Source organism: Bubalus kerabau, chromosome X, assembly GCF_029407905.1.
Source record: "Bubalus kerabau isolate K-KA32 ecotype Philippines breed swamp buffalo chromosome X, PCC_UOA_SB_1v2, whole genome shotgun sequence".
In the NCBI taxonomy this organism is placed as follows: Eukaryota; Metazoa; Chordata; class Mammalia; order Artiodactyla; family Bovidae; genus Bubalus; species Bubalus kerabau.
The window spans coordinates 95,282,054-95,294,428 of record NC_073647.1 but is presented as its reverse complement, the minus strand read 5'-3'; the positions used below and the strand labels follow the sequence as shown (position 1 = coordinate 95,294,428).

Genomic DNA, 12,375 nt, shown 5'->3' with positions numbered 1-12,375 from the left:
TACATACTATGTGATTCCATTTTATAAAATTCTTGAAATAACAAAATTATAGACATGGAGAACAGATCACCAGGGACTAAGAATGAAGTGAAGGAAGTAGGTTATAAAAGGACAACACAAGGAATTCCTTGCGATGATTGAACACCTCTGTGTCTTGACCCAGGGTGTGGATACATGAATCTACACATTTGATAAAATTGCATTAGAACTACACACACACACACACACACAGATGAGTTCATGTGAAACTGGTGAAATCTGAATAAGCTCTGTGGATTGTATCAGTGTCCACTGGTTTTAATACTGTATTGTAGATAGAGAGGATGCCAGCATTGGCAGAGGTAGGGTAAAGGATCTACAAGACCTCCTTGCAGATTCCTGTGAATGACTTCAAAATAGAGATCGCAAAACAAACAAAAATCTTAGAAGAAACCATTCAAGATTCTAAACAATAAACTCAGAGTATTTGATCAAAAAAGTTTGAAGATCTCCACTATGTCAGCTTTTAAAAAAAACAAAAACACCTTAACAGATTTAATAGCATTGATACCCACAAAAGTCAGTTCCTCAAGAAAAGATCAGAACTACTTATGATCTGACATTAATAAGGGGATAGTCAAGATGATGATTAGTCTAATACTCTTATTTTACAGATGGGGGAAATGAGGCTCAGAGACAGGAGGCTACTTGCCAAGGTCATACAGCAGAGAAGAAGGATAGAATTAAATCCTCTTGGTTCCCAGTTTTAGAGAGGATGATAAGAGGCTCAGCAGGGGAAACAAGGTCAAGTGCCTCCCTCTCTGTGGGCCTCTCTTCCTTAAACTCTAACTTAAAATGGCTGATTTGAGTATGTAAAGTGCCTAGCCCAGTGCCTGGCACCTAATTGGTATTTTATAAACTGTAGTTTCCTTACTCCCTTTGTTGAGAGGGGGGCCACCATGCCTTCATTCAAAACCGGAGGGAAAGAGACAAAGATTACAGCCACAGCAGGGAGTCACCCTTACCTTCCTTCCAGTTCCCCCTGATTTCTAGACCTCTAGTAGGGATTGATCCTGGTTATGTCCTGGGGGTAGGGTTGAGGGTCACCATGGAGATGCCTGGGAGGATGGGGACAAGATTTCTGTTTCTATGGTGACTGCCTGAAAAGCAGGATGTGATTTGGAAGAAAGGTTAGGGAGCATAGAGTTCTTTCCATGGAGATGGGGTGGGGGCTCTCTGAGCCCCATCTAGGGATGGAGGTAGGGGAATTAGAGAAATGAAGCCACTCATCTCCATGGCAACAGATGGGGAAGGGGTGGAGTCACCCAGGGAACAGTGGGTGGTAAAGCTTTCTATCATGCTAGAAAGCTGCTAGGAGTTCACTTAGAGCTATTTAAATGTTTTAAATGTTTCTCCATATACCACCTAAATTCATCTCTCATATCACCAGTATGCCTCCACACTTTGGAAAGACTGACTAGTATACCTACTGTAGTCTCTTTCAGAGCTACTGTGTGGGGGGCAGTTAAGACATTATCTAAGTTTTTTGGAAATAAGTGCCATACAAATGGGCATGCAGTAGCTCCTGCTTGCCTTGCAATCCATGGAAGCAGGGGTTTTGTCTGTTTCATTCGCTCCAGCACCTAGAACAGTGTCTTGCACATCCACACATCCAATGAATGCATGTTGAATGAATTAATTACCTACCTCTCATTGCCTCAAACCGTAAGTTCCAATAATATTGAAATACTTCAAGTTCCCTACACATCCTGTCACGATTCAAGACTCAGGTTGGGCATCATCTCTTTTGAGAGTCCGTCTATGAACCCTTTGAATAAGTTTCCCTTCTGGGTGTTTCTGTCATACCTACCATGTATCACTATAAAATCATATACCACTTTACACTGAGACAGTGGAAACAGTGTCAGACTTTATTTTTTGGGGCTCCAAAATCACTGCAGATGGTGATTGCAGCCATGAAATTAAAAGATACTTACTCCTTGGAAGGAAAGTTATGACCAGCCCAGAGAATATTCAAAAGCAGAGACATTAATTTGCCAACAAAGGTCCGTCTAGTCAAGGCTATGGTTTTTCCAGTGGTCATGTATGGATGTGAGAGCTGGACTGTGAAGAAAGCTGAGCTCCGAAGAATTGATGCTTTTGAACTGTGATGCTGGAGAAGACTCTTGAGAGTCCCTTGAACTGCAAGGAGATCCAACCAGTCCATCCTAAAGGAGACCATTCCTGGGTCTTCATTGGAAGGACTGATGCTAAAGCTGAAACTCCAGTACTTGGGCCACCTCATTCGAAGAGTTGACTCATTGGAAAAGACCCTGATGCTGAGGGGGATTGGGGGCAGGAGGAGAAGGGGACGACAGAGGATGAGATGGCTGGATGGCATCACCGACTCGATGGACATGAGTTTGAGTAAAATCCGGGAATTGGTGATGGACAGGGAGGCCTGGTGTGCGGCAATTCATGGGGTCGCAAAGAGTCGGACACAACTGAGCGACAGAACTGAACTGATTGTCTCTCTCCTTCACTTAGCAGTTAGTGCCCCAGGAGCAGACTATACATACTGATATCCCAGCAGCTAGTGCAGTGGCTGGCACATAATAGGTCCTTAATAAGTATTGAAGTAAACCAAATGCCTCCCTATTGCTTACAGCACATAGAGTTCTACGCACTTCAGGCTGACTCTGCATCCTCCATAATGTGGGTCAGCCTACTGATGCAACCTTACTTCCTTTTACTTTTTAGCACAATCTGTTACATGTCCATTTCCCCTTTCCTTCTTCTCTAGGGATGTAATTTCCCCCTTCTTTTGTAGTGTAGGATAGTGGTTAAAAACATGGGCTCTGAGATAGGATCTGGATTCAGTGGAGTTGGGTTCAAATCCCATGATAAGGGAACACTACTGAGCCAGTTATTTTAATCTCTCTGAGCCATAAAGTTCCTCATCTGTAAAATAAGGACAAAGCAACACCTATTTCTTTTGGCAGTTGTAAGGATTCATTGAGAAAATGCATATAAAACACTTAGCACAGTCACCTGACAGTAAATGAGCACTCAGAGAAGGTAAGGTTTTCATTGTTTTGTAATTCATTTAACATTGAGTCCCTACTTAACAGGTGTCAGGTGCTGCGCTGAGGCAAACAAAGTTGAATGACACCCCCTCCCTGACCTCAGGCTAGTGAAACACGGCTGCGGATAAAGAAAACCAGAGTCCAGTACTATCACAGGGAGATGAATAAGAGGAGGGCACCTCACCTGCAGGTGAAAGATCAAGAAAGGCTTCCTTCAGTTAAGTTGTCAATACTAAATAAAAATTTGCCAGGCAGACAAGGGAGAGAAGGACGCTGCTGGCAGAAGGCACCACCCATGTAAATGCATGAAGGCCTAAGAGGACATGATAGTTTTAGAGAACTATGAGGGTCTGCTGAAGGTGGAGCTTAGGATCCATGGGTGAACAGAATGAAAAGGATATCAGCAGCAGAGATATCGGAAAGTCAGGGATGGAGTTTGACCTTTAACAGGATGTGCCCCCCCCCCCCCCCCCCCGAGCTAAAGTCATTCTTTACATTCTTACCAAATTCCTATTTGATTATTTGTTTACTGGTCTTTTCCATTGAATTATGGATCCCTTAAGGGCTCAAATCCAGTGTCCTGTTCTTTGAATTCTCAGTGTCTAGAATTCAGGTGGGCTTCCCTGGTGGCTCAAATGGTAAAAAATCTGCCTGCGTGACTCAGAGTCAGAGTCATCCGTTCTGTCAATAAAGAAAAGTTAAAACAAAATTCAAATCCTAGTTTGAAGAATGTCAGTAAACCTAAGCAGGGACTTAACTTTGCTTCAAAAAGTGCACAGAATTCTAAAGGTTTATTGGAGAAAAAGCTGTTCTCATGAAGAAGAAAAAGAAAGGACAGAAGAAAAGTAAACGAACTAAGACACAGAAAAAGCAGAAGTAACAACCTGAAGCTTTTTTTTTGTTTTCCCCTCACTGACTACTAGTAATAAAATTGTGATAAAAAAAAAAAAAATCTGCCTGCAATGTAGGAGACCAGGGTTTGATCCCTGAGTCAGGAAGATCCTCTGGAGAAGGGAATGGCAACCCACTCCAGTATTCTTGCCTGGGAAATCCCATGGACAGAAGAGCCTGGTAGGCTACAGTCCACGGGGTCACAAACAGTTGGACATGACTGAATGACTAACACACACACATATACACAGGATTCAGGTAGCACATAACACATGTGGAAAGAGGAAGGAAGGGACTTCTACAAGGTCACACAGCTACTCAGTCACAGAGATAGGTCTCAAATATCGGTCTCCAGGGTGTTTTTAACTGCTGTACCACATTCCTCAGAGTTTGATATAAAAGTAGGAATTTCAACCTTTCATTTAATTACGTCTTCATCATACTGGTGTTCTTCCTTTCATGGCTCAATGAACATCTTGCTACTAGTCAGGCAAAGTCAGACCTCAGAAATACTTAGTGAAGATAGTTTGAAAACTAAGGATTAAGTCATTATTCCATAAATAATTTTTGGCAAATTACAACCTACTCTTGGCTTTATGCTGCTCACAATTTGATCTCATCTAATGTTACTGCTGGCATTACAGGTACGAGTATCAGTGGACTATTATTCACTCAAGACAAAACAGCAGTAGATCAAAGATATAAATTGCCAAGTGCCCCAATTCAGACAGGCAGGAAAAGGCCTACTATAACATTTCTCTCATGACTCACAAATCTAAGATAACGTTAATGTGTTGATTCAAACATGACAAATGAACATCCATCATTTCAAACAGGGAGTCACAACTGGGAGTACTTAAAAAGTTAATCTCTTTTCTATATTCATGCATAGATTACTTAAAATGCTTCCTACTATTTTCCTGGACTCTAGTTTCTCCCGATTTCAACTTACTCTATATACTGTTGCCCAGTTAGTCATCTTAGCTCTGTGACTTTGGGCAAGTTACCTAACTTCTCAGGGTCTCCGTTTCTTCATCTGCTAAATGCTATGCTATTAGTAGATTAGTGCTTTTTAAACTGTGTTACTTGGAGCCCTTGAGTCCCTCAGGCTTCCCAGGTGGTTCTAGTGGTAAAGAACCCACCTGCCAATGCAGGTAGACGTAAGAGAGGTGGGTTCAATCCCTGGGTCAGGAAGATCCCCTGGAGGAGGGCATGGCAATCCACTCCAGTATTCTTGCCTGGAGAGTCACATGGACAGAGGAGCCTGGGGCGCTACCATCCATAGAGTCACACAGAGTCAGACACAACTGAAGCAACTTAGCACACTCACATGCACTTGAGTCCCTCAGAGGTGCTTTGGTGCCTTGGGTGCCACTGCACAAGTTGGGGGAAAGATGGGTTAAGTTGGCAGGCTTCTGTGTATCCACTTCAAATACAGCAGCCCTTTTAGAAATTATGGTCCTGTCTAAAATTTGGTTTGGAAAAAGAGTTCTGCTACTACACAAAATTTAATATTACATTTATAAGATTTCTAAGGGCCCTTATAGATCCCCTAAACTGGGATTAAAAAAAAAAAATCTCCCATACACAACAGGGATTTAATGTGATAAAATGTTTATACACAGAAACACAATAAACAGCTCATTTTTAGTATTACTTTTTTTCTAACCACTTTTTAATCTTGGTATTATCTCAAAATAAGATGCAATGCAATACTTAAAATGATGATGTGAATATATCATATGCACTTTGAAAGTGATTGACAATTCTCATGAAGACTATGTTGAAAGCCATAGAAAAATGGCTTACAAAGTTCAAGACCAAATTCAAATTCTGTATATATTTTTTTCTCTTAGGCAACAGTAAATTTATGTCTTAATCCAAACAAATGTGCAGGAATGAGTTACCTTTACCCGCACAATTACTGTGTCTAAGTCTCCTTCACAAGTACAGTATCTTTCTTCTTTGTATTCTTGGCCAAGGCAGACCCTGAAAGCTCAGTTTACCAGACTCATTAGAAGTGCCAGACAAATCAGACTGGTAATTCACCAGAGCTTCCTTTCCTCCTCAGCTTCTAAAGTGTGTTGCAAGGGGAGGCTTATTAGAATCACCTGGGGAGCTTTTTCAACCCACACTTATGCCCTTCTTGCCAAGTACTCACTGGAGAAGGAAATGGCAACCCACTCAAGTACTCTTGCCTGGAAAATCCCATGGACGGAGGAGCCTGGTAGGCTACAGTCCATGGGGTCTCGAAGAGTTGAACACAGTTATGACCAACCTAGATAGCATATTCAAAAGCAGAGACATTACTTTGCCAACAAAGGTTCATCTGGTCAAGGCTATGGTTTTTCCTGTGGTCATGTATGGATGTGAGAGTTGGACTGTGAAGAAGGCTGAGCACCAAAGAATTGATGCTTATGAACTGTGGTGTTGGAGAAGACTCTTGAGAGTCCCTTGGACTGCAAGGAGATCCAACCAGTCCATTCTGAAGGAGATCAGCCCTGGGATTTCTTTGGAAGGAATGATGCTGAAGCTGAAACTCCAGTACTTTGGCCACCTCATGCAAAGAGTTAACTCATTGGAAAAGACTCTGATGCCGGGAGGGATTGGGGGCAGGAGGAGAAGGGGATGACAGAGGATGAGATGGCTGGATGGCATCACTGACTCAATGGACATGAGTCTGAGTGAACTCCAGGAGTTTGTGATAGACAGGGAGGCCTGGCGTGCTGCGATTCATGTGGTTGCAGAGTCGGACACGACAGTGACTGAACTGAACTGAACTGAGTGACCTCACTTTCACTTTTCACTTTCATGCATTGGACAAGGAAATGGCAACCCACTCCAGTGTTCTTGCAGGGAAAATCCCAGGGACAGGGGAGCCTGGTGGGCTGCCGTCTCTGGGGTCACACAGAGTCGGACACGACTGAAGCGACTTAGCAGCAGCAGCAGCACTGGTTTAACTTGGGGCTTCATTCTGTCTCACATAAAAGATCTCTCCATCTTTTAAAATCCTACTCAATTTAAGGTAGATGGAGTTAAAACACCTGAACTTAGAAGACATTGGCTTTGTCACAACTGGTTGGGCAACTCACTTAACTTATCTGATCTCAAGTTTTTTTTTCTCTAATTTTTGAGATCCCCTTCCAACTTTGAAATTGTATGACTGCAAGTCACATCAAAGAAGCTTTCAGACTACTCCTAGCATAGAATGATTTGTCATTTCTTGGGTTTCCAACAATCTGGCCAATACAATATATCCCCTAGTTATATACTGTCCTATATTGCCCTCTAGTTGTTTTTACATGAAAATTTTTTTTCTTCTCAATGACAGTTAACTATATTTAGTTTAAAATCTTATTTTCCATGGCAGGCAATATGCATTTTACTTAACTTAAATCTCCTAGGACAACTCAGGGTGTGTCCTAAGGTGAAGTGAAGTGAAGTGAAAGTCTCCAGTCGTGTCCAACTCTTTGTGACCCCGTGGACTATACAGTCCATGGAATTCTCCAGGCCAGAATACTGGAGTGGGTAGCTGTTCCCTTCTCCAGGGGATCTTCCCAACCCAGGTCTCCCGCATTGCAGGCAGATTCTTTACCAGCTGAGCCACGAGGGAAGCCCAAGAAAACTGGAGTTGGTAGCCTATCCCTTCTCCAGCAGATCCTCCTGACCCAGGAATCGAACTGGGGTCTCCTGCATCAGCTGAGTTACCAAGGAAATCCTAAGGTAATCAGAATATATTTATATTGATTTGTTCAAAGCAATGAGATCTCTTCTCTTAAAGTCCTGGAATTATATTTTTACATCAGTGCAGTAGAACGGGAAGGGGTGGGAGGTGGGAGGGAGGTTCAGGAGGGAGGGGACATATGTATACCTATGGCTGATTCATGTTGATGTATGGCAGAAATCAACACAATATTATAAAGCAATTATCCTTCCATTAAAAATAAATTTTAAAATAAAAAAAATATATAATGTGAGCCACAAACGTGAACTTGATATGTAATTCTAAGTTTTCTAGTAGGCATATTTAAAAAGTGAAGACAAGTTAAATTAATTTTAATAATATATTTAACCCAATATATACCCAAAATATTAGCATTTCAACATGTAGTCAATGTAAAAATGATTGAGATATTTTGTATTATTTTTTCATAATTTTTTCAAAATCCGGTGCATATTTTACGTTGACAGCACATCTCAATTCAAATAGCCACATTCAAGTGCTCAATAGCCCCATGTGGCAAGTGGCTACCGTATTGAACAGCGCCGTTCTGCGTAACAGAGCTGCTTTCCAAACCGAACACTTATTTTTCTATTCATATGATGACACGATTGGGCACGTACTAAGTACCAGGCACTGGGCTAGCCAGAGGAGCGCAAAGATTAATCAGACTCATACTGGTAAGGGAGATAGATTTGTAAGTTGCTAGCTGTGGCGACCCACTCCAGTGTTCTTGCCTGGAGAACCCCAGGGACGGAGGAGCCTGGTGGGCTGCCGTCTATGGGGTCGCACAGAGTCGGACACGACTGAAGCGACTTAGCAGCAGCAGCAGCTGTAATATAATGTGGTAGGTGTTCTGATAGAGATGCACCGAAAATTTTCATTTGGCAGGGGAAAGGGGCTCAAGGAAGTTTTCAGAGGAAGTGACTTTTGAAAACGTGTGCGTGTGTATAGGAGGGGTGACTTTTGATTGTGTATGTGTGTAAAGGGGTGACAGTAACTTTTTTAAGTGCGCGTGTGTGTGTGTGTGGGTGTGTGTGTGGGTGTGTAAGAGGCGTGACGTCACGGGGAAGAGGAAGGGCGAGGATTGGCCGATAGGAACCCAAAGCTCGAGCTGCTGGGTGGCCGGAAGCCGGAGGGGGGCGCTACTTGCACTTCGCTCTCACGCGCGCAGACCTGCGAACCCGGCAAGCTGCGCGGAGTTCGGAGCCCCTGGGCGCCCTGGCCCTTGTGGCCAGGGAGCGCCTCACGAGGTAAGGCGCTCGCCTGGTCGGCTCCGGGAGTGCTCCTGCTCCTGCCTTCTCGCGCCCGCCCTGGCTCTGAATTCAGCCTCCTCACACCCGCTCCTCAGAGCCGATGGCACAGTCCAGGCCCGGGTCGGCGACGAGGAGTCACGCGAAAAGCAGCGCCTGGGGTTTGCTTTTTTATTTGCGTCTCATAATCAGTAACAGATGTCTACTACTTGTAATAGGCAGCACAACAAAATGAGTCCATGGAAACGGTTGCTAGCCTGTGAGTTAACAGCAGCCTACGGAAATTTTCAGACGCTTAGGTAACCGTGGAGCTACTGGACCAATGCGGTACCCCTTCCGGTTTCTTCATCTCTCGCTTAGCTCAGCTTTCCCAGGGTTGCCTTTAACCCCGGAAGTGAGGTTTTCCGGGTTCCTCCCTCCCTAAAATGGCAGCAGCCGAAGACGAGTTACTGTTACCGCGGCTCCCCGAGCTGTTCGAAACCAGCAAGCAGCTTTTGGACGAAGTGGAAATCGCAACTGAACCCACCGGCTCCCGAATAATCCAAGATAAGGTGTTCAAGGGACTGGATCTCCTGAAGAAGGCTGCAGAAATGTTGTCGCAGCTCGAGTTGTTCAGGTATGGGCGAGAGGGTAGTAATCAAAGGCAGAGAACGTAGGTAATGATGATCACCAAAGGTGGAGCTATTGAGCCTGGGTGGAGGAGACCTTTGAAACTGGGAGCCTTTCTATCCTACCTCCCCCTGCGATCTTGTGTACATTGTTTGCATTCTCTGCCTCTCTTCCAAGATAGTTAATTTCCCACGACTCTCCTCCCTAGTTTCGGTTATTTGCAGAGGCATTGGATGTGAGTGCTCAGCCACTTTCATTGAAGAAAGCCGGCAGCTGTTCCAGGTGCCGCCTCCCTTTGTCCCACCCCGATCCCAGCCCTCCCCTCCCCCAGGAAGCAAGGGCCGCAGTTGGAATGCCTAGCCAGACTTGACAGCCTACTCTGCTCTTTGCAGCCAAAATGAAGATTTGGAGGAGATCGCGTCCACCGACCTGAAGTACCTGATGGTGCCAGCATTTCAAGGAGCGTTCGCCCTGAAACAAGTCAATCCCAGCAAGCGTCTAGATCATTTGCAGTGGGCTCGAGAACACTTTTTAAACTACTTAACGCAGTGCCAGTACTATCATGTGGCAGAGTTTGAGCTGCCCAAAACCAAGACCAACTCAGCTGAAAATAACACTGCTAATTCCTCCATGGCCTATCCTAGCATCGTTGCTATGGCATCTCACAGACAGGCTAAAATAGAGAGGTGGGTCATTTGAGGACTGCCTAATGGCAGTGCTATTGGGGAAGGGTGCATGTTTTTTTCTGGGGGGTGGGAAACAATGGTGTATGTACTCTTTGGGTTTTTATTGAGCATAGGTCCTGGTGAGAGCAAACTCTCAGTTTTTCAAGAAGCCTCTGTCTTGGTTGAAATGATCATACCTGTCAGACTCCTAGCACCTTATGGTTGCCAACAGCAACAATGTAGTTTTAGCAGTGTTTCCCAGTCTCTCCCACATCACAGCATAGCAATATTCACAGGGTACAGTGGGGTACTCCATGGACTCTATAGTCCATGGGGTCACAGAGTCGGACACGACTGAGCAACTTTCACTTCACTTCACTTCACAGTGGGGTAAGTATCTCTGAAAGGCACAGATATCGTATAACTATAGTCCATTTTTGGTCCATTGGTTGAGAAGCTCTGTTCTAACAATACTGGATCAGGTGTGTAACATCCTGAACTAATCTTAATACTGGCATAGCTTCATCATGTGAAAGTGCTCACAGTTTTTAGGAGCTATGCTAGGCAGTGGGGATTCAAACTGGGTATGGGCATTTGTATGAATATGGGTGGTCTCTTCCTTGGAGGAGCATACAATGTGGTGAGGACAAGAAGCATAGAAATGATATAAAGTATAGAATGATGTGATAAGAAAATGTGTAAAGTTTTGGGAGAGCCGAGAATAAGGGCACCTAACCAAAGAGGGAGCAGGAGAGAAGAGAAGGCTTCCTGGCAGAGGTGACTCCTGTGATGAGTTGCTTAAGGATGCGTAGGAGTATTATCTAGAGGAAGAGGAAAGGATGGCTTTAGCCAGCAGAGATAATAGCAGTAGAACAGCTACAGGGGCATTAAAGACCACAGTGTTGGGGTGAAGAACAACTGTAAGTAATTAGGTGATGCTGAAACACAAAGTGGGTGGTGAAGAGGGGGAAGGAATACCGAAAAATGTTGTAGGGTTCAAACCAGGGAGAACTTGGGCTGTGAGGAAGGTGAAAGAACAACTTTGTTCTGGGAACTTGGGAAGGGGGTTTGAATCCCAGCTCCAGCATTTAATCATTCTGACTGGGCAGATTGCTTAGCCTCTCACTGCCTTAATTTCCCCAGTTGTAACACTGGATGATAATAGGTCCTATAAAGTAGTTAGGAAGATTAGAAGAGAAACGAATTTTTAAAACTCAGCAGTGTCTGATACAGTAAACACTCAGTCAGCTATTGTTAGATCTTTGTAGCTAAGTACAGGTGGTGGAGTCAGAGACCTGGGTTTGAGACTCAGTTCTACTTATAAGCCATTGAACTTTGGGTAACTTGTGTAAGCTGTCTGAGCCTCAGGTTTCCTCATATGTGAAGTAGAAGTAACAATGGTACCTATCTCATAGGGTTAAGAGGCATTAATAAAATAAACCATGTAAAACAGCTGGCACAGTATCTGGCACATAGTGAATATTCTATGTTACCTACTATTAGGCCATGCTAAAGAGCTTGAACTTTGGTTGGTGACTTGGGATCCACTGGAGGTCCACCACCCCCTCCCCCACTGCAAAGAGTAGCAAGGTCATATTTGCACTTTAACTTGCAAAATCTGGCAGCAGTTAGGAAGCATTCTGAGGGAGAAGATTAGATCCAATAAGGTCACAGAGGTGATGGAGGCCTTACTATCCCAATGGCAGAAGAGATGGGGGGATATATTTATTTATAAGGTTGAATCTGCAGAAAACCTGGTCATCAGTTGGTTTTGGCAGGTAGGGTAGAAGGAAGCAGCATGGGAGATGTCTATGTTTCTGACGTAGGTGGAAGGCTGTGGAACTCATTGAGATGGGGAATAGAAGAGGAAGAATAGATAGGGGAGAGTATGAATTCTATATTGAGACATGTTGCATTTAAGGTGCCTAGAAGACATCCAAGTAGGGGTATCTGTAGCATGAAACTCAGGAGAGGCTTGGTCTAGAGAGCTGAAAATTGACTGATTCATTTAACATATTTATTGAGCCTTTGCTGTGTGCCAGGAACTGTTCTGGGTAATGGAGGACCAGACGGAGTCCATGCCCTCATGGAGCTCTTGTTTTGGTGGAGGAGACAGACAGTAACTAGTAAATAAAAATGTGACTTTAGGTGGTAAGGGCTTTAAATAATAA

The 12,375-nt window shown here is 44.0% G+C and overlaps 1 protein-coding gene across 4 annotated transcripts in view; it reads left to right on the top strand.

Annotated features, from left to right (window-relative positions):
- The first annotated feature begins 8,936 nt into the window (after window positions 1–8,936).
- IGBP1 (immunoglobulin binding protein 1) overlaps window positions 8,937–12,375 on the top strand; it is a 47,872-nt gene continuing 44,433 nt past the window's right edge. For all 4 annotated transcript variants that reach the window (XM_055565718.1, XM_055565717.1, XM_055565719.1 and 1 more), the window contains exons 1-2: window positions 8,937–9,546; window positions 9,932–10,225. In XM_055565718.1, coding sequence (XP_055421693.1) covers window positions 9,356–9,546; window positions 9,932–10,225 — 485 coding nt within the window. In that variant the 5' untranslated portion in view covers window positions 8,937–9,355. The remainder of the gene's footprint in view (window positions 9,547–9,931; window positions 10,226–12,375) is intronic.